At 41.8% G+C, this 21,169-nt stretch overlaps 1 protein-coding gene across 33 annotated transcripts in view; it reads right to left on the reverse strand.

Annotated features, from left to right (window-relative positions):
• CUX1 (cut like homeobox 1) overlaps positions 1–21,169 on the reverse strand; it is a 399,391-nt gene that overhangs the window by 332,647 nt on the left and 45,575 nt on the right. For 2 of the 33 annotated variants that reach the window (XM_039508425.1, XM_039508406.1), the window contains exon 1: positions 3,664–3,686. The exons of the other annotated variants lie outside the window; for them this stretch is intronic. Coding sequence is in view for 1 of the 2 variants with exons in the window: in XM_039508406.1 (XP_039364340.1) it covers positions 3,664–3,671 (8 nt within the window). In the remaining variant the exon portion in view is untranslated. Of the gene's footprint in view, positions 1–3,663; positions 3,687–21,169 lie in introns of those variants that run through there. 33 annotated transcript variants of the gene reach the window in all.

Consider the following 21,169-nt stretch of genomic DNA (forward strand, 5'->3'; position numbering starts at 1 on the left):
ACTCCTGAAAGGGGTTCAGTAGTCTGGAAAGGTTTAGCGCCATCGACCTCAGTGAAGCAAAGATGTAATTTTTCTGGATTGTATGTAATGATTACCAAATTCACACAGTACCATCCAGCCCATTTTGAATACAGATATTTTTCTTTTGTGGAAATTTCATTTCCATGACTTATAGCAGGGGTGGGAAAACTACAGCCCACAGGATTGCCCCCCTGTGGCACCACAGGCTCCACGCTGCTTTCAGCAGCGGCCAGCCCAACATCCCCGCGGCCCCCGGGCCCTTGCCTCCAGGTACTGGCCCCTGCAGCTCCCATTGGCCGAGAACGAAGAACTGTGGCCAATGGGAGCTTCGGGGGAGAGACCTGGAGGCGCAGCAAAGGCAGCGCACGCGGCGCCCTCCCCCAGGGGCCACGGCACTTCCTGGAGCGGCGCAGGGCCGGGGACACGGCAGGCGTGCACGGAGCCTGCCCTGGCCCCGATGCGCGTCACTGCCACCCCGGAGCCTGAACCCCTCCTGCACCCAGCCCCCTGCCTGCACCGCATACCTCTCCTGCACCCCAACTCCCTGCCCTGAGCCCCCTGCCACACCCTACACCCCAACCCCCTGCCTTGAGCCCCCTCCTGCACTCCGCACCCCTTCTGCGCCCAACCCCCTTTTCTTAGCCCCCCATACACCCCTCCTCTGCCCCAATCCCTTGCCCTGAGCCCCTTCCTGCACACCACACCCCTCCCACACCCGGCACTCCCTCCCGCACCCCAACCCCCTGCCCTGCATACAATTTCCCCACCCACATGTGGCCCTCGGCCCAAAAAGTTTGCCCACCCCTGCCTTAGAGCCAGCATTTCAGGATTGATAGTTTAAGAGTACATGATGAAACCAACCAAAAAGGAAAAAGCAGCAGCAAAGAAGGAAACAAATATTTTCCCTCTATATTTTTTGGAATCCTCTTTTTTCCTAATGGAGATCGTCCCTAGATGTTAAAAAGGAAAATAAAAAAGCAAAAGCTAACCCCAAGGGCACTCAACACTTCAGCCTCTTCTTGCAATAAAGAGGATGATTGAACCTTGAGAGGAGGCACATCAGAAAAAACACAAGGTTAGAGGAACTTACCCAAAACTCTTCAGCCAAAAGCAGCATCCAAAGGTTTGACCTATGGTAGCATGTGAACAGTGCAATTTTCAGTTGATCATTTGGAAATCAATACCATCTTCTCTCCCTCCCATGCACTTTTGGAGGCCTCATGTTGATTAATAATGACAAGATTACTCCTTACCAGCTGTCCTATGAGACTCACTGTCCTTGAGCACACACCCTCCTCCCCGATCCCATGTCTGGAGACTACCCCCACACCTCTTTTTTTTTTTTTTTTTTTTAAAAGAGTGAATAGATTAGAGTCCATTTTTAAATTTCCATTATTCAATTGGAAGTTATGGACAGGCAGGAGGCAAGTGTGCCCTTGTGGAGAGGAATCAGAATGGAGCTCTGTAAAGTCTGAAGCCTAGTGGTATAACAGTTAGACCAGAACGCCCGTAAGTTTAAAATGGAATAAGCTGTAAATTAAATCAAAGAGAAAACTCTTAGTCTGCACACACACATGCATGCAAAGTTACTAAATATCTTTATTTAAGAGTTTTTTCTTCAAACCACCTTACTTTAGTATCCTCCTTGAATATAAGGGAAAACTGCCCCATCTGAAGAACATCTAGGGATTTTTAAGGATGAGATGCTGCTGGCATGACTTGGATATCCAACTCTTGGGTTCTATGGCATCCTGCACACCAGAGCTTCCTGCAGTGAGTGGATATGTTTTCTGACAATATATACAAATTGCTATGATCATAAAGAAACATGACTCCTCCTATATGAAGGTATCTAAGCAAAACAAAAAGATGCCAACATTACTTTTAAAATATTTTAGGCTCTTTGCAATCTTTGCTGCTGTTCAGAGAATCCAACATTCAATTTCAAGAATATATGAGTTTAGTCCTGAGTGTGAAGACAGTCTTTCAAATGTGCAGCTACAATGTAAAGAGGAACTATGCAGAAAGCTCTGTAGCCACACAGTATGTCCACAGAAAAGGTGTGAAATATAGCAACCACATCACATAAAAGGGATGTTCATTTTATCAAAGCCTGAGTAATATTTTTAAAAAACTAGTTCTAATTCTGTTAAGTGATATTCATGCCACTCTGCAATGGATCTGCATGAGAGTGAAAACAGAATCTGTCCTACTATCTTTATGTTCAGGCCTCTTTCCTCCTCCTCCCTGCTCCTTCCAATTTATCCAGAATGAGCTCTCCCTTGGCCCACCTGTTTTCCACGTATGGCTTTCATTCCACACTTTCTAGACCAGAATAAGAACAGTGCTCTCCATCCTTGTTATTTTTGATAAATACTAGGTCATGCCTTACCCTCCAGCCTGAAGGATGAGCAGTGGGCTCCATTGTTTAAATGATACACAAATTACCAAGCAGAATGTACCGCAGCAAGTGCTGCACTTTACTACAAGACATTTAAATGTATTTACTGCAATATCCAGCCACTTCCTAGGCCTTAGGAATCTGGGCCCAGCCTTTTACCCAAAGGCAGCACGTGAGCTGATTTTCAATGGCACTCACACTGCCCGGGTCCTGGCCACCAGTCTTGGGGGGCTCTGCATTTTAATTTAATTTTAAATGAAGCTTCTTAAACATTTTAAAAACCTTATTTACTTTACGTACAACAATAGTTTAGTTATATATTATAGACTTATAGAAAGAGATCTTCTAAAAACATTAAAATGTATGACTGGAACACGAAACCTTAAATTAGAGTGAATAAATGAAGACTCGGCACATCACTTCTGAAAGGTTGCCAACCCCTGCTTTAGAACAAAATAATCTGAAAAGATGAATTATTGCATTAAAAAGTTATTTGAGGTACAGTAGCAAACTTAGCATTATTTATAAACCCTCAGAACTGCAGTATTTTCAACCATATCTCAAATTACTAAAGACTTGGTTAAATATGAATGAATCTTAAGTTTAAAATACAAGATTTAAAGAGTGTTCAGAATTCTGCAAACGTAAAAAGAACTTGCCAAAAACTTTTCTCCCAATTTCTATCAGCTTGCTGCCTACTGCATAGTGCATGTCACTGAGTAAAGGTTTTATTGCAGCATATACTTTAAATACAGAAAATATTGTGAAAAAGACTCAATGCTATACATTATGGGATTTGTTTACTTTGTAATGACACCACTGCTGTTAACTTACAAAACTCGTATATAAAATGTTTACACGTTTGATTTGGTTTCTCTCTCTCCTCCCATACATTGTAGGTTGTCAAGGTTTTTAGGCCTGATTGTGTTTATACAGTTTCCTCTGTGTAAGAGCGGTACTACCCTCGGAGCTTTCTGGTGTTAGGAGTTATGCTTCAGAGAAGCACAATTCCCTCCCTGCTTCCCCACTGCCCAGGAAGAGGAGTGGGAGGGTTCAGTCAACAGCGGATTACTATTGGAATTACTAGCCTTGCATCCCCCACAGCACAAGAGGTAGAGCCACGCTCAACCCACTTCTCACCTGCCTGTTCAAGGGGAGTGTAATAGGTACATAATACCTGCTTGCCCCAAGGTAGGAAGGCTATGAAAGGACATGATGGGAAAGGCTTCCCTCCTACTTACATCTCCATGTTGAAGTGTAGATTGGAGTAAAATCTGACCCTTAGCTGAAAATTCCTTTGGGCAGGGACCAAATCTGCCTCTATATTTGTACTGTGCCTACACATAATGGTTTCTTAAACAGAATTTGGCCCATTATGAGGTATCGTCACCATGGTCAGCCAAAATGAAGTGACAAAATTCCGCACAGATTCACCAATATACACTTCCACTCACCATGCCTCGGAGATAAGCACATCAATATCTAGTGTTGAGTCCGTTATGTAGAAGAAGTCTGGACCATCTACGTTAGTGAATCTGAGGTAATACTCCACCACTTATTTACTGCATCTCCAAAGCATTTCAGATTCTAAGCTGAATATATTTCACACAGTACCAAAACTTTTAAATATCCACAGGAAGATTTCATTTTTATAGGCAATAAACATTAAATCTAAAGGACTGGAACATAAAAAGTGTTTTAATACCACATAAATCACTTTTCCCTAGACAGAATAAATCTTTGAAGGTTTTAAGGACTGCAATATAAATTTTATGGCAAATTATCTACATAGAAATTATCTGCATGAGATGCACTTTCACTTCCCTTGCTCATTTACATAGTGCTGACACTCTTTTCAATCACAACATCCAATCCAATCTGGAAAGTCCAAAACACAATGCACAGGAACACTAGCTAAATGCTGAACATCTCCCGCCTTACATGATGTGGATTCTTCTAAATGCCATTCTCTTTATCAATACTGAACTTTACTTTGCAGAGGTAACATAGCTAACATATGAAACTAAGGCTTAAGCAGATAGCTATGTGCTCAAAAAAAAACCCAACCACCTCCTGGTTTTACCTCTCACATAGGCTATATTGCTAGCTCTAGTTACAATACAGAGCTTGTTTTAGTCAATTAATAATCAGCCTCATAAACAATAATCAAAAGATAGAATCAAATGCACTGAAACCCTCTTCTTCCGAAAGAATAGCCCATACTCTTCCACTTCTCTAAACTAGATGATACTCCTTGAGTAGGGTAGTTGGCAGAGGCATATCAGAGTCAGGACTCTTGAATTAGATTCTCAAATCTGGAACTGACTGAGAGCAAGTCACTTACAGCCACATTTTCTGAAATGGCCTCTAGTTTTCAGTATCTCAGATTTTAGCCTCTAATTTTGGTTGGCCACACAGACACACTCTAGGCCAGGTATTCAGAGGTGCTAAGCACTCACAGTTCTTGTTGACTTCAGTTGGGGGGTGGGAGGGGGGGAGAATAAGAGTGTCAGCACTTCTGAAAATTAGTTTCAAGGTATCTCAAATTGGGTACTAGTGCAATCAGTGGTCATTTCTGAAAGTTCTCATCATAACTGCTCTGTGGCTGTTTCCTCATCTGTAAAATGGAAATACTGACATGAAGCTTTATTGATTCATCTCTGTAAAGCACTTCAAGATCCTCAGTGAGTAGGTGCAATATAACTGCAGTGCACTGTTATACTGTATATTTTTCTGCTGCTTTGGTGACAATTTTGCAAGGTGCTGAGTGACCTCAATTTATTGCCTTGTAGGAGGTGCTCAGTACCTCGGAGATTCCCTCCCTTTATGGAGGGTATAGCAAAAATTAGAGCGCAACAAGCATTAAAATATTTTTTTTTAAAGTGCCAGGAATACAAAAAGGCTTTTAAAATATTTCCACTGTATATTTTCATTATCAAACTTTCACACTAATAACTAAACTAAGCCAGAGGTAAGGCAAAAACAAATTTCCAAGTAATGAAATTAGTTATCAACCTTCTTAAGCTTCCATTACTTGTTTTGAACGTTTATTTGTAGATAATCAAGTTTTATCAAGCTATTCTTCATAACCTCCTCTCTTCCCCTCCCCTCCTTCAACCAATTATTGCAATAGTGTGATTTCAAAAGCGACCATCTGTGCACAAAGCTTCATGACAGAAGCTACATGCATCTGACGAAGTGGGTATTCACCCACGAAAGCTCATGCTCCAATACTTCTGTTAGTCTATAAGGTGCCACAGGACTCTTTGCTGCTTCATGACAGAGGTGCCTGAGAAGTTGGAGTTTTTAAAAACTCTTACTGTAAAACCAATCTGTTGAGGAAAGAAAAACTTGGATGAATCCTCGTGGCCAGCAAAAAAAGTTCTAGGGTAATTTGCAAAACACTTGTTTTTGGATAGAATAAGTTAGGGGTTCTCAAACTGGGGGTCGGGACCCCTCAGGCGGTCACAAGGTTATTACCTGGGGGGTCGTGAGCTGTCAGCCTCCATCCCAAACCCTGCTTTGCCTCCAGCATTAATAATGGTGTTAAATACTTTTAAAAGTTTGTTTAATTGATAAGGGGGGGATTGCCCTCAGAGGCTTGCTATGTTAAAGGGGTCATCAGTAGAAAAGTTTGAGAAACACTGGGATAAGTGATTTATTTCCATTTAATGAAGTAGTAAAATGCAGGCTTAACACTTTTTACATAACCTGGTATTCCTGGGTGGGTGTGGGTGTATATAAACTACTATGGGCATTAATTGCCCTACACCAGTGGTTCTCAACCTGCTGCCCAATCAGCACAGAGCTGCAGCCCATGTGACAGCCTCAGGGCCATACAGATAGTATATATATTGTGTGGATGAGGCCCATATAACACAGAGCACTGCATATGTGGTCCACGATTGTAAACAAGTTGAGAACCACTGCCCTAAACATTGAGGCCAAAAATTATCACTGTGCAAGAAATGCTTTAACAAAACTGAAAAAAGGAAAACATGCTTTTTAGATTGTGCATTATATACAATTTTCTATGTAGATTTTAATCACTGAAAATGTGCACACCTGACTAAGAAGTATTATTGCTCTCAAATATCCTCCACCTCCCATCTGCTGCTACCCATTGTCTGCTAAGGACTGTGGCAATATGAAGTGTCCACCAATTGTACCAAGGAAAACTAAACAAGTGTGCAGACCCCCAAAACTGTAGCCCTCCCCATAGTCTTGTGGTTTTTTGTAGTGTTTGAAGCCTGAACATATCTTTAATAGGCTGAACCCTTGAAATTTTAGAACTAAGTGATTAAACATAGTTGCTTGAGGCTAGGTTTAGTTCAAAAGACACTGTAGGCTAATGTGTCCAACTCACTAAGCAAGAAAATGACATATAACATAAGGATGAATATGAAGGAAAGAAATGAAAGGTGGGAATTTTTCTGAATAGGAAAGTGAGAGTCAAACTGATGTATTTTTCTCTAACAGATCTCTGAAAAATATTAAGCCCTTAACTCAGAGCAGCCCAACTATGCACTTTATAGGACACTGATCCATGAATCAGCAGATTATAAACTCCCAGACTAGACATCCATCCCAGCCTTTAGTCATTCCATCATGCACTGCACACGTTTAGACTTTTCAATGGGAAAAAGAAAATAAAGAGTAACGGGGGGAGGGAAGAGGGCGGAGAAGGTAGCCACCATGCAATCAGCAAACAGAGGCATTCAAATGGGAAGGAGAGGGAAAAAGCCAATTATGAATGTATTTCTTGCCAACAACGCCTGCTTCTTTTGAGCCTGGGATGGCATCTCCAAGAAAACTATCCTTGAAGTTTTTGGTACTGTCTACCAACCAATGAATCCAGTTAAAAGCACCTCAATGAAAAAGTTTACATTCCTCATATTCATATATTATATATAAATTTAAAAAAAAAAAAAAAGGAGGGAGAGAGGCTGGGTAAATGAGCCAAAAGTAGATGGAATCCTGTCAACAACTACCACTGAAAGTCTGGCCCTAAAATCCAGCAAAGTTAAAAAGGTTGCTTGGAAATGGAACCTGCTCATGGCAACCATTTAGTTTAATTTAATTCCATCACATCCATGTTAGATCTATACCCACATTAACTCTAATAAAGCAGCAAGTTAGTCTAGAACACATGTTGAGAGGAAGACAGAAGTTTACTTCTAACATACTGAAGGTCCTTTGTGGAAAGATATGTAATCCAAAACCTAAATCAGAAGGCTTTCTGGGTGATACTAAAGTCCCTGGCACTTACTGTCAGGCAGAAGTAAGTCCAGAAAACGATAATCAGAAGCCTCAGATTTATCTGTAAAACAAACTCCTTTGTTTCTGGATACAGGTCAGCTCTAGAGTTAGGAGCTAAATCTGAAAGTCAATCAAGGGCTACTCTGACTATGAAAACAGAACGCATGGCAACACCTATATGGCAAGTAAAAAATTCATGCATTTTCATAGAAGACCATCTCAAGAGACACTGACTGCCACTGGAAGCTTCATTTGAGGAAGATCCAGCCAGGGTTCCCAATTATTCCTAGGCAACATTTAAGTCTTGTTTAGCTTGGCTAGAAATGCAAGTGTCTATCAATGCAAGTCTATCAATCCTTCCACCACATGATGTATAGGGAGCAGACTATTTTATTGTCCCTTTCAAACAACTGCAATAAATCTTTCCCAGATATACTGGTGGAAGAGAAAAAAAACCAACAGAATATTTTAGGTTTCAGAGTAGCAGCCATGTTAGTCTGTATCCGCAAAAAGAACAGGAATACTTGTGGCACCTTAGAGACTTCCACTGCATGCATCCAATGAAGTGGGCTGTAGCCCACAAAAGCTTATGCTCAACAAGTACTCCTGTTCTTTTTGCGAATATTTTAGGTTTTCAAAGTAATTCAAGTTCTCCACCTCCCTCATCAAGAAGATAACCTCCTCTACCTCCAAAAAAAAGCCAAGACATTATATCTTTTAGGAATTAATCAATAATTAGGACCACAAGAAAGAGGAAGAGGTCTATCAGAAAGACTTCAACTCAAGTGCCCCATATATTTCCACAATCAGAGGCATTAAGATTAAATATTTTACAGTAGCATCCACCCAGTGGCCCCAATTAGAATCAGGGCCTCATCATGCTGAGTGCTCTATAAACACATACATAGATATGGTCCTAGCCTGATGATAGTTACTGCAAGGGGTGGGCATACTGACACTAGCTTTTTACCATATGGATGTAATGGAATGTTTAGATAGTGTTTTGCCTATTGAAACACTAGGACAGAATTTCAACCCTAGATGGCACTATTTCTCATTACTTATCTGCCTATTGTGCCGAAGCAACACACACCACTGAAAGCACAGACCTAACTTCTTGGCTGTTGCATACAAGACACCATGACTGTGTCTTTAATGCATGAATAATAAGCTAATAAATAGCACAACTATCCTCTGCCCTGTTTTAAAACTAGTTGGTCTGCCTTGCTCTCGTACATCTTTCCTGTAAATTTTCCTCCCAGCAGTTCCCCCGTTCATGGTTGCCATCTTATCTAGAAGTCTCCAGTTTCAGATGGCTCTCACACCATGCCACCACCTTATAATTGTTTGTGATGAGAGCTATAATCTACCTTGTCTATATAACCAAGTGGATATATCCGTTTTGAAGTGTTAGACCTGGTCTACACTACGGGGTTAGATCAAATTTAAATATGAATGCGTCCAAACAACCAACCCCATTCCACTGACCTAAAGGGCTCTTAAAAATCAACTTCTGTTCTCCCTGCCCCCGGCGAGGGAGTAGCACTAAACTCGACTTTGCTGGGTCAAATTTGGGGTAGTGCAGATGCAAATCAACGGTATTGGCCTCTGGGAGCTATCCCAGAGTGTTCCATTGTGACCGTTCATTGTGACAGCACTTTGAACTCCGATGCACTAGCCACGTACACTTTTGAAGCCCCGGGAACTTTTGAATTTCATTTCCTGTTTGGTCAGCGTGGTGAACTCAGCAAAAGTGACCATGCAGTCCCCGCAAAATCGTAGAAACATTCTACCCTCTACACTTCCCCTATCATCTCCATCCCTGAGGTTATTGCAGATTAGAAGGCAGGAAAAAAACCACACTCACAATGACATGTTTTCTGAGCTCATGCAGTCCTCCCGCACTGATAGGGCACAGCTTAATGCATGGAGGCATTCAGTGGCAGAGACCAGGAAAGAATTAAGTGAGCATGAAGAGCGGAGGCAGGACGTGATGCTGAGGCTAATGGGCGAGCAAACGGACATGATGAAGCGTCTGTTGGAGCTGCAGAAAAGCCAACCAGAGCACAGACCCCACTGCATCCACTGTATAACCACCTACCCTCCTCCCCATGTTCCACAGCCTCATTTTTTTTAAATTAATAAAGAAAAAATGCACAGTTTCAAAACAATAGTTATTTTATTTCAAAGTGGGGAGGGTGGTTGGCTTTCAGGGAATTAAAATTAACAAAGGGGGTGGATTTGCATCTAGGAGAAACACACACAACTGTCACACTGAAGCCTGGCCAGTCACGAAACTGGCTTTCAAAGCCTCTCTGATGCACAGCGTGCCTTGCTGTGCTCTTCTAATCGCCCTGGTGTCTGGCGCGAAACAATTGTCTGCTGTTGCTTTCACGGAGGGAGGGGCGACTGATGACATGTACCCAAAACCACCCGTGACAATGTTTTTATCCCATCAGGCATTGGAAGCTTAACCCAAAATTCCAAAGGGCAGTGGAGACTGCAGGAACTGTGGGATAGCTACCTACAGTGCACCGCTCCATAAGTCTATGCTAGCCACAGTAGTGAGGACGCACTTCGCCGACTTAATGCGCTTAGTGTGAACATACACAATCAACTATAAAATCAATTTCTAAAAATCAACTTCTATATAATTGACTTAATTTCGTAGTGTAGACATACCCTTAGTTTTACACCTACAGTAGGTCTAGACTGGCTGAAACCCCTTAGGCTTCCTTAGTATGACAAAGCCCAATGGAGTAAACTCCCACATAATATTCCTTTCATGGGAACTATCTTTAAGTGATCTATTCTCATTAAGATACCACTATTACAGAATACTCTAGAATCCTTGATAAAGAAAACCAAAATATTGGTTTTGTTCTGGTTACACTGAAAATTTTTATTACATTATCTCAGCTCAATTATTTACAGAAGGCACTGGTTGTTGGGCTTTTTTACATCATTTTTACTGAAACAAGAATAAGCTTAAAATAAAAATGGAAGATTACATATAAAAATTATGTGAATTTCTACAGCATCTGGAAGATTATTTTCTATATCTGCTTTTGTGTATCAGACAGTTAGCAAATCTTTAATTTCTTTGTATTTTTGATATTCTGTATTTTTTCAATACACTTTTAGTAAAGAATTACTATGTTTCTGTTAAAGTGACCTAAGTATCCTTTTTGATACTGTTGTAAGCTATTTCTATAGAAATAACATATTCCAAGGGCAGGCCCCATGGTTCTCATTATTTCATGCAGAGAATTTTGAAGCAGTTACAAATGAAAATCCTCTTCTGTCTCTTGCCTTCAAAGGAACTTTAACTCTGGCTGACAAATGGGTCTTCTCCCTTCTTATTTTTAATAAGTCCCACTGTCCTTTTGGATGCAGAACATGAGTGCAGCAAACAATGGCTCAGGCTACCATTCCTGAATAGATGGAATTTGTCATTTTTGGTTGCGTGTATAAATTGAGAACTGGAGCTCATCACTTCACATTAAACATACATAAGTTGGTTTGCTTACTGTCACTGATTACTGTGATCTTTGCACACATTTGATATTGTTCTGGCATAAAAATATGGCAATATTTTTTGCCAGACCAAAGATCAAACCATTAGCAACAATTGTATAATCTGTGTTTTAACACAGCACAGGCTAAATCACTTGAACAGATACAGTCTGCTGTACATGAAGGAAATGAAAGTCTTGGACATCCAGTATCAGATCACTTGCTCAAATTGCCACTTGCTACCATTTTAAATAAAAGCAGTTTATAAATATATGTCTGGCATCTCTCCTAGAGAAAAAGTTACAGTAGTTATCTTTCCATGCTCCCATTCACCCTTCCCTTGCCCCACCCCCAACCTTATTTCCTATTACACGAAGAGAAACTGGCTGGTGACCAATGTTTGTATGTTCTAGCTCCATTTCTGTAGTTGTTCAATTTCAAAAACTGCTACTATTATTGGGTAACTCCACATTTGGATGCCCAATTTGAGACATATGGGAAAGGTTCAAGTTTCAGAAGGTAAGTGATCAGCACTTTTTGAAAGTCAGACCTTTTTCAACATGCTTCAGGTTTGACATACAACAAATAAGGTACCCAAAATCATAGTGGCTTTTGAAAATTTAGATCAATGATTTTGTAGGTTTTGATCAAGAGTTATTGATTTAAAATCAATCTCACCTTTGAACAGTTCAGGTTCTGTTTTCTTTCCAAAACAGTAATACAGTAACTCCTCACTTAATGTTGTAGTTACGTTCCTGAAAAATGCAACTTTAAGCGAAATGATGTTAAGTGAATCCAATTTCCCCATAAGAATTAATGTAAATGAGGGGTGTAGGTTCCAGGGAAATTTTTTTCACCAGACCAAAAGAAAAGACACACACACACACACACACACAATAAGTTTTAAACGAACAATTTAATACTGGTACACAGTGATGATGATTGTGAAGCTTGGTTGAGGTGGAGGAGTCAGAGGGTGGGATATTTCCCAGGGAATGCCTTACTGCTAAATGATGAACTAGCAATTGGCTGAGCCCTCAAGGGTTAACTCTCACACTCTACAAGGCAGCAGGAATGGAGAGAGGGGAGACAGCATCGCAGACAGAGACAGACACTGTGTGTGTGCGTGCACGCGTTGCACATTTACCCTTTAAGTACACTGCCTTGTTAATTAGATCAGCTTGCTGAGACCTCAGTTGCTGCCAGCAAGCTCCCTCCGTCCTGAGCCCTGTGGTGTGTGCCCCCTGCTCTATGGAAGATGGGGTAAGCAGGGTGCAGGGGGAGGGGAGACCCTGACATTATCCCCCTCTTACTCCACTCCCCCCTGCACAGCAAGCACAAGTCTCGGGGAGCAGCATCAATGCAGAGGGAGGAGGGACAGCTGCAACTGCTAGCCTGCTGGGCAGCTACTGCACAGGGAACTTAGGGGAGCGGGGAGCTGATAGGGGGGCTGCCGGTTCACCCTGGTTCCAAGCCCCCACCAGCTAGCTGCAACGGGCTGCTCTTCCTGCAAGCAGTGGACAAAGCAAGCAGCTGCCAAAGACGTTAGAAGGGAGCATTGCACAACTTTAAACGATTCTGTTCCCTAATTGATCAGCAACATAACAAAACGTTAACCAGGATGACTTTAAGTGAGGAGTTACTGTACTGGATACACTAACACTTTTTCAGTATTGCTTAATAACCAAATCCTCATAAAAATAATTAGTAATTGATTTAGTGTTACTGAATTCAGAGAAGACTATGCAACTTGAAACACCAGATCAAAAGAGAGTTTGCTTACATGATGTGTCTAGTGTTTTTAATTACAGAACCATCTCAGCTTGTATGAAAAAAATAGTATTGTCTCTCCTTTCTTAAGTAATATTGAAATTAATAGAAAAAAAAGCTTAAAATCTTACCTAAATGCAATGCAGCTGCCATTTTATAAGGCTCAGAGGAAAGTAGGCTGGGTCTTATTTGCACCCATCCTTTTGCACTATTCCAGCCATACCTCTCCTCCCACAATTCTTAGAAGAACACATTCCACAATTGCTGCCCTGACTGGGAGCACGGGGAGAAGAGAAAACATATATCCTGCTGTTTGTATACAAACCTAGTGAGGTCAGATAAGATTTAAGCTCAAGCAGCAGGAAAGAGGTTTTCAAGGTGGATAAGGAGAGAGACAGCAGCTGTCAGAGGTGCAGAACATAGCCTGCTGAGAAGGGGAGGTGCATGGCAGAAGATAAGACACCCTCAACTTTGCACTTAAATCCTGCAAGATAGTAACTGCTATATAAGATCAGAGATTTTCACAGCAAAGATGAAATTTACATACATAAAGCCTTAAAGAATATATCATTACAATTCAAAAAGCAAATATTAGCTGATACATATTTATCTATTCATACTACCTGTCAGAAAAGGTTGCAGTTTTTGTCAATTACCACTTCTCTTGATCATCCATGGAAAAAACATTAATCTACCTCGTGTCCCTATCCAATACACTCAAGAAATTAAATGCAAATGTAGTCTCTATACCTTAAAAAAAAAAAAAAAGTTCTTTAATGCCTCATGCTTCATACACTAGTGTAAAAGTGTGTTAAGTTTAAACTATAGAGGATTTATTTTTAAAAGGGCAAAAGGAAAGTTGTTAAACCTGTTTACATTTTGTCTTTAAACACAATCTTTGTGTTAGCAAGCCAGCAATAGTAATGAAAGTGACTCGTCACAAACAGCTCAGGCCTGCCAGCAATGAAAATTAATGGGAAGGCGAGGATTTTCTTTTGATGCTGGAAAGACTCCAGTAAAAACTGGTTTGTACATGGGAACACGGTGTCAAAACTAAAAGAAAATCAGCTTGTCTGACTTGTGGTTTTCTTGACAACATTCATCTTTTGGCCTGATACAGAGCAATTAGTGCTTGTCAGTTGAATCATGTGTTATTAGGATCATTCAGGCACTTTTTAATTACGGTTTGCTAAACAGGCAGCAAATGCGATCTCAAGCAACTAACTTTCCACTTCCTTTTCAGAGGACTCTAAACTGCCTCTTCTTCTATTACCTTTTTAAAAGTAAGATTGGTTATTTCCACATGCAGATACAGGTATCTAGAACATTCTTCCACCAAACCCAGAATTAAATGCTGTAGCTTAAAATCTTATTTCAATCTTATCAGACATCATAGAATCATAGAATTCAAGATCAGAAGGGACCATTATGATCACCTAGTCTGACCTCCTGCAAGATGCAGGCCACATAAGCCGATCCACCCACTCCTTTAGCAAGCGACCCCTGCCCCATGCTTCGGAGGAAGGCGAAAAACCTCCAGGGCCACTGCCAATCTTCCCTGGAGGAAAATTCCTTCCCGACCCCAAATGTGGCGGTCAGCTGAACCCCGAGCATGCGGGCAAGACTCTCCAGCCATACCCTCCGGAAAAAGGTTAAGAATATCATATCATTGACCCATTGTACTATTTACCAGTGTGGCACTTAATTGACCTATTGACTAAGCCCGTTATCCTATCATACCATCTCCTCCATAAACTTATCTAGCTTAATCTTAAAGTCATGGAGGTCCTTCGCCCCCACTGTTTCCCTCGGTAGGCTGTTCCAGAATTGCACTCCTCTGATCGTTAGAAACCTTCGTCTAATTTCAAGCCTAAATTTCCTGACAATTTATATCCGTTTGTCCTTGTGTCCACATTAGCACTGAGCTGAAATAATTCCTCTCCTTCCCTGGTATTTATCCCTCTGATATATTTAAAGAGTGCAATCATATCTCCTCTTATCCTTCTTTTGGTTAAGGAAAACAAACCGAGCTCCTCAAGTCTCCTTTCATACGACAGGCTTTCCATTCCTCGGATCATTCTAGTGGCCCTTCTTTGTACCCGTTTGTGACGTTATTGATATAAATTGGGACCATATAGAACATGGGTTGCAACCAAGGTCCTGCAGTGGCACCAAATCTTAGATAAAGGGGGTCATCTAAGGTGTCTAAGACCAGATTATGGGTTGCTGGTTATAATTATGCTGTCTATATGTCTGTATCATTTTTAGTTGAAGTTATGAATGTTGGCTCTATGCTGTCTGTATTTCAAGTTTGTGCTGTGCTTCTGGGGGAAGCCTCCCAGACAAGCTGGTGTTAGCCCTGCCTAGCCTGTTTGATGGCCCATTAAGGACCATCAGCTACACAATGGACCCATGGAGAGAAGGCAGACACGCCTTGTGACTCAGCAAGGTATGCAGAGACTTGTCCATGTGACTGCAAACTCCATTTTGCTGTGATTTTCCACAGTGAGAACAAAGAGATTCTTACACCTGGAAAAGCCTATATAAGGCTGATGCTTCATCTCCATCTTGTCTTCAATCCTGCTTCTGACCTCTGGAGGGACTTTGCCACAAACTGAAGCTCTACACCAGGGACTGAGGACCCATCCCAGCGGGGGATGTTCCAGAGACTTAATCTAAACCTGCAGTTTACTCCAGCACTGCTGCAAGCCTGAACTAAGAACTTTGCCATTACTGTATGTAATTGATTCCATTTAACCAATTCTACCTCTCATCTCTACCTTTTTCCCTTTGTAAATAAACCTTTAGATTTTAGATTCTAAAGGATTGGCAACAGCGTGATTTGTGGGTAAGATCTGATGTGTATATTGACCTGGGTCTGGGGCTTGGTCCTTTGGGATTGAGAGAACCTTTTTCTTTTATTGGGGTGTTGGTTTTCATAACCATTTATCCCCAGGACGAGTGCACTGGTGGTGATACTGGGAGACTGGAGTGTCTAAGGAAATTGCTTGTGTGACTTGTGGTTAGCCAGTGGGGTGAGACCAAAGTCCCTTTTGTCTGGCTGGTTTGGTTTGCCTTAGAGGTGGAAAAACCCCAGCCTGGGGCTGTAACTGCCCTGTTTGAGCAATTGGTCCTGATTTGGCACTCTCAGTTGGGTCCCGCCAGAATTGCTCCGTCACCCGTTCCAGTTTGAATTCATCCTTCTTAAACATGGGAGACCAAAACTGCACACAATACTCCAAATGAGGTCTCACCAATGCCTTATATAACGGGACTAGCACCTCCTTATCTCTACTAGAAATACCTTGCCTAATGCATCCCAAGACCGCATTAGCTTTTTTAATGGCCACATCACATTGCCTACTCATAGTCATCCTACGATCAACCAGGACGCCTAGGTCCTTCTCCTCGTCCGTTACTTCCAACTGGTGCGTCCCCAGCTTATAACTAAAATTCTTGTTAGTCATCCCTAAATGCATAACCTTACACTTCTCATTATTGAATTTCATCCTGTAAACTGGAGTATTAGTAACAAGGTCATCCAAATCTCCCTGGAGGATATCCCGATCCTTTTCCGAATTGGCAATACCTCCCAACTTGGTGTCATCCGCAAACTTTATCAGCCCACTCCTACTTTTGGTTCCGAGGTCAGCGATAAATAGATTAAATAAAATCGGACCCAAAACCGAACCTTGAGGAACTCCACTCCAACCCGAAAGATCACCCTTCAATACGACCCTTTGCAGTCTCCCCTTTAACCAGCTCCTTATCCACCTCTGGATTTTCATTTCGATCCCCATCTTTTCCAATTTAACCAGTAACTCCTCATGCGGTACCGTATCAAACGCCTTACTGAAATCAAGATATATTAGATCCACCGCATTTCCCTTGTCTAAAAAAATCTGTTACTTTCTCAAAGAAGGAGATCAGGTTGGTTTGGCATGATCTACCTTTCGTAAAACCATGCTGTAATTTGTCCCAGTTGCCATCGGCCTCAAGGTCCGTAACCACTCTCTCCTTTAAATTTTTTTCCATCTTCTGAGTAACTACAATTATTTTAAAAACCTTCTATAGAAACATGGTAAATCATTTCATATGCAAAGAAGAATTTAAAAAATGTTCAAAAAGCTGCCTCATAAGTTTGTAATGCCACAGTATTCAAGACTAACAAATCTACCTATTTTACCATCCCCTCCACCACTACACTTTTAAAATTTTCATAAATGTCATTTATGAGACTGTTCCTCAGTTTTATTTAAAAATTCCTCCCCATCTAAAAAACAGTTCCTTATCACTATTTTTTCCACTGAAATGAAAGCTAAAAGCAAGAATGAAGAGACTGTAGTTGAAGTTTCTTCCATGAGTATGTCTACCCTACCAGCACTGCAGCCTACACCGCTGTAACACAGACACTTCCTACAGCAATAGAAGGGGTTCTGCATTGCTGTAGTAAATCCACCCTCTCAAGAGGCAGTAGCTAGGTGATGGAAGAATTCTTGGTGGTATCTATACTGATGCTTAGGTCAGCTTAGCAACGGCTCTCTGGGTTCTGAATTTTTCACACCCTTGAGCAACATGGCTAGGTCGACCTAAGTTTTAGGTGTAGATCAGGCCTAATACTCTACATAAGAATAGTTTTATTTTAACAAGTTTTAAGCAGAGGTGACCAAGATCCCAAATTTAAAACTAAAAAGGTTTCTGAATGATTTGTTTAGAATTACTCTATTATTTCGTCCATTTTTGAGGTCTCTCCATTCCTTTACCAGGGGATTTTTCAGATTTCCATATTGACATTTCCTCCTAAGGTTGCCAACCCTCTAGGATTGCCCTGGAGACTCTAGGAATTAAAGATTAATCTTTTAATTAAAAGATTGTCATGTGATTAAATCGCCAGGAATACATCTAACCAAAACCGGCCACACTACTCTTCCCCCCTTCCACCCCCTCCCCCAAAAAAACAACAAAATAAACCACCCACCACCATTGCCCAGCATAACTTGCAAACTATTCTTGATATACCATCTGCTCCTTTACAAGGCCAGCCAGAGGCCTGTGAAGCATTAAGGATGGGGAAATGCAGGTCCCATTTTAAAAAGCCACCCCACTGAACCACCTCATTTTTAGTTATAAATTGTGCATCTCCACGGCAAATGCAAAAGAAGCAGCTTCAAAAGGAATACATATTTCAAAATGTTTCATAACAGATGGAGTAAATATTTAACATGCACATCAATTTTAGCAGACATCAAAAACATCAAAAAGTCACTCCTAAAATGAATGATGTTCAAGGATCTATTTATCAATTCCCAGGAGTGTATCTAGTGGAGGATCCTTGAAAATTTCTCTTTTTAGGAAGACTCGAAGTTTTACAGCAGCAACAAGAGAATGGAACAAATAGTCATATGAAAACCATGTCTATCAGTGGCACCTTACTTAATGGGAAAAGTCTACATGAGTAAAAGCAGGAAACTTAGGAACATGGGCGAGACAAAGTCAGTTCCCTATAACTGAAGTTAATGACATTCTTTTAATAAACTTTTTGCTGTGAATCGGAAAGTCAATTAAGTGCATGAAGGTCAAGGATTTTGTATACTTAAGTTTACAGTAAAACAAAAAAGGAAAAAAGTTTTTGAGAGAGATTTTAATTAATAATTTGGTGTGTTTACATTTTGCTTGTTTCAATATATTGTTCTTACATTCCATTAGGGAGAATCTTTCCAGACCACCACCACTCTGGAATATTGTGAAGAATTAAGGGAACTCATCACCTCTGACAGAGTCCAAATGAACAAGACATAGACCCAGATTGCTGTCATTTGCAGTTTCATTAAATATTATAGCAATATAATGGTTGAAAAAGGCAACACTGACCAAAAAGTTGATTTCATTTAAGTAATGTTATGGCAATTTAGTAACTACAGAATACTATAAACAGATATCCAGCCACACCAGCACCATTTTCTTACAAAACATCTTATTTGCTGCTCACGCCTATTAAACTGAGAGAATGGAATTATAATTGTCAACTCTGAAGACTCCTTCCCCCCATGCCCAAAGTCCTGATGTAGATAATATTCCTAATGCAGAATCATATTTCCAATATATTTATAAAGTTTTGGACAGACTACAGGAAATAGGAGCCATTTTGTTCTGTATTCAGTATCCCAAAGTAACAAATTCCTTCTGTAATCTGATGTTCCAATCCAGCTGCCCTGTCTGTGTCTATCTTTAACATGTTCCTTTTTATAGGTGATAGGATGCACCTTGTATAAATACCATTTGAATGGTTTTGGGATGTGTATCTGAATTTTGTACTGGATTGTGAGAGATGAGCACTTCCTGAAAGGTGCTGCACACTCTCAACTCTCCATGAAATCACCGGGAGCGAAAGGCCTTTGTAGGAAACATTCAGCATTTCACACAATTAGACCTTTTGTTTGCCCTGAATAATACCTATACCGCAAACAGAGATAGCTTAAGTAGTTTAGGACCATGGTAAACATAAGTAGAAAGAAACTGCACAAAGAAAAGCTGTTTTCTAAAATTAAAATAAAACTGCAATAAATAAAATTTCTATCTGAATACTCAAAGCATAAAATCTGGAAGTCACACCTACTGCCCACACAGCCACAAACATGCACTCAAACAACGTGGTGCTTGAAATAAGAGCCTACGGTCTGGGTCGACACCACAGACCTTTATCAGTATCAGAGGCGGCTCTAGACACCAGCAAAGCAAACACGTGCTTGGGGCAGCCCATTTGCAGGGGCGGCAGGGATCCAGCATGGGAGCTGAGAACCAACAGGGGACCCTGGGAGCTGTAGTTCCTTGGTTAGCTCCCTGCCTATAGAGCCAGTCCTGGAGCAGGGAAAGAACTACATTTCCCAGCATTCCCTTGGCCACTACCAACAGGAAAGGAAGGAGGGGGACCCCATGGTGCAGCGTGCTGTGAGTAGAGAGTTGCACTGTGAAGGGCAGGGATACCGTATTTTAACATTCAAAAAATGGGACACTCCACAGGGAGAGAGGGTAGCCGCACCCTGCCACCATCCACTCCCTCCGACTGCCCCCCCACAGAAACCCCAACCCATCCAACCCCCCCCCCTGCTCCCTGATTGCCCCCTCCTGGGACCCCTGCCCCTAACTGCCCCTTGGGACCCCATCCCCTATCTAAGCCTCCCTTCTCCTTGTCCCCAACTGCCCACTCCTGAGACACTCCCCCAGCTTCCCCCCTAGGACCCCACCCCCTACCTGTCCCCTGACAAACCCCTGGGACTCCCCTGCCTATTCAACTGCTGCCTGTCCCATGACTGCCCCCGAACCTCTGCCCCGTCCAACCCCGCTCCCTGTCCCTTGACTGCCCCCAGAACTCCCTACCCCTTCTCTAACCCCCCAGCCCCCTTACCATGCCACTCAGACCCGCGTGTCTAGCTCCACACAGCACCCGACATGCTGCTACATCCATGCTGCCATGCTCCCCCGTGGAGCCACAGCCCCCACCCCAGCACTTGCCTTCCAGATTTGAACACCTCAAAATTCAGAAGTGCTCAAGCTCAGTTTGGGCAGCTGTTACTTCATTTCTCCCAAATCAAATATACTGATCCACTGTAACTTGCTGTAGAAAAATTAGGATAAAATTGATCAGGAAATGCTTCCCAGTGGTTATTAGGACTGGAATTGCTATTTTCAACAGCCATTGCCTTTTGTTTGTTTGTTTAAAAGGAAGACAGTGATATTGCATTGGCAAATTCCCCATAGAAAGAAAGAGTGGAACAAAAGAATAATAAAGGCACCTCAACTTTTCCTCATTTATGTAGGACAGTCTTATAATATGCATCCAGATATCCTCCAATTAAAATGGTTCCACTTTACTGCAGTTCTGTAACCATATGGGAACCAATCCTGTCTGTGTTCTGTGCACATCTAAAATTCCTGCTGAATGACCTGCCCTGGGAGCAAGTTACCAGTGACCCAGGGCTGCGGTGGAAGGAGGGTGCGGGTAGGGGGGTGGAAGGAGGGAGCCCAGAGCTGGGGCGGCAGGGGGTGTGGGTGGGAAGAGCCCAGAGCTGGGGCAGCAGGGGGTTGCAACAAGGAGCCCAGGGCTGGGACAGGGGGCAGCCAAAAATTTTTTTGCTGGGGCGGCAAAAAACCTCGAGCCAGCCCTGATCAGTATAACTACGTTCCTCGGGTTGTGAAAAATCC

The sequence above is a fragment of the Mauremys reevesii genome, linkage group 20 (assembly GCF_016161935.1).
Source record: "Mauremys reevesii isolate NIE-2019 linkage group 20, ASM1616193v1, whole genome shotgun sequence".
NCBI classification, from domain to species: domain Eukaryota; kingdom Metazoa; phylum Chordata; order Testudines; family Geoemydidae; genus Mauremys; species Mauremys reevesii.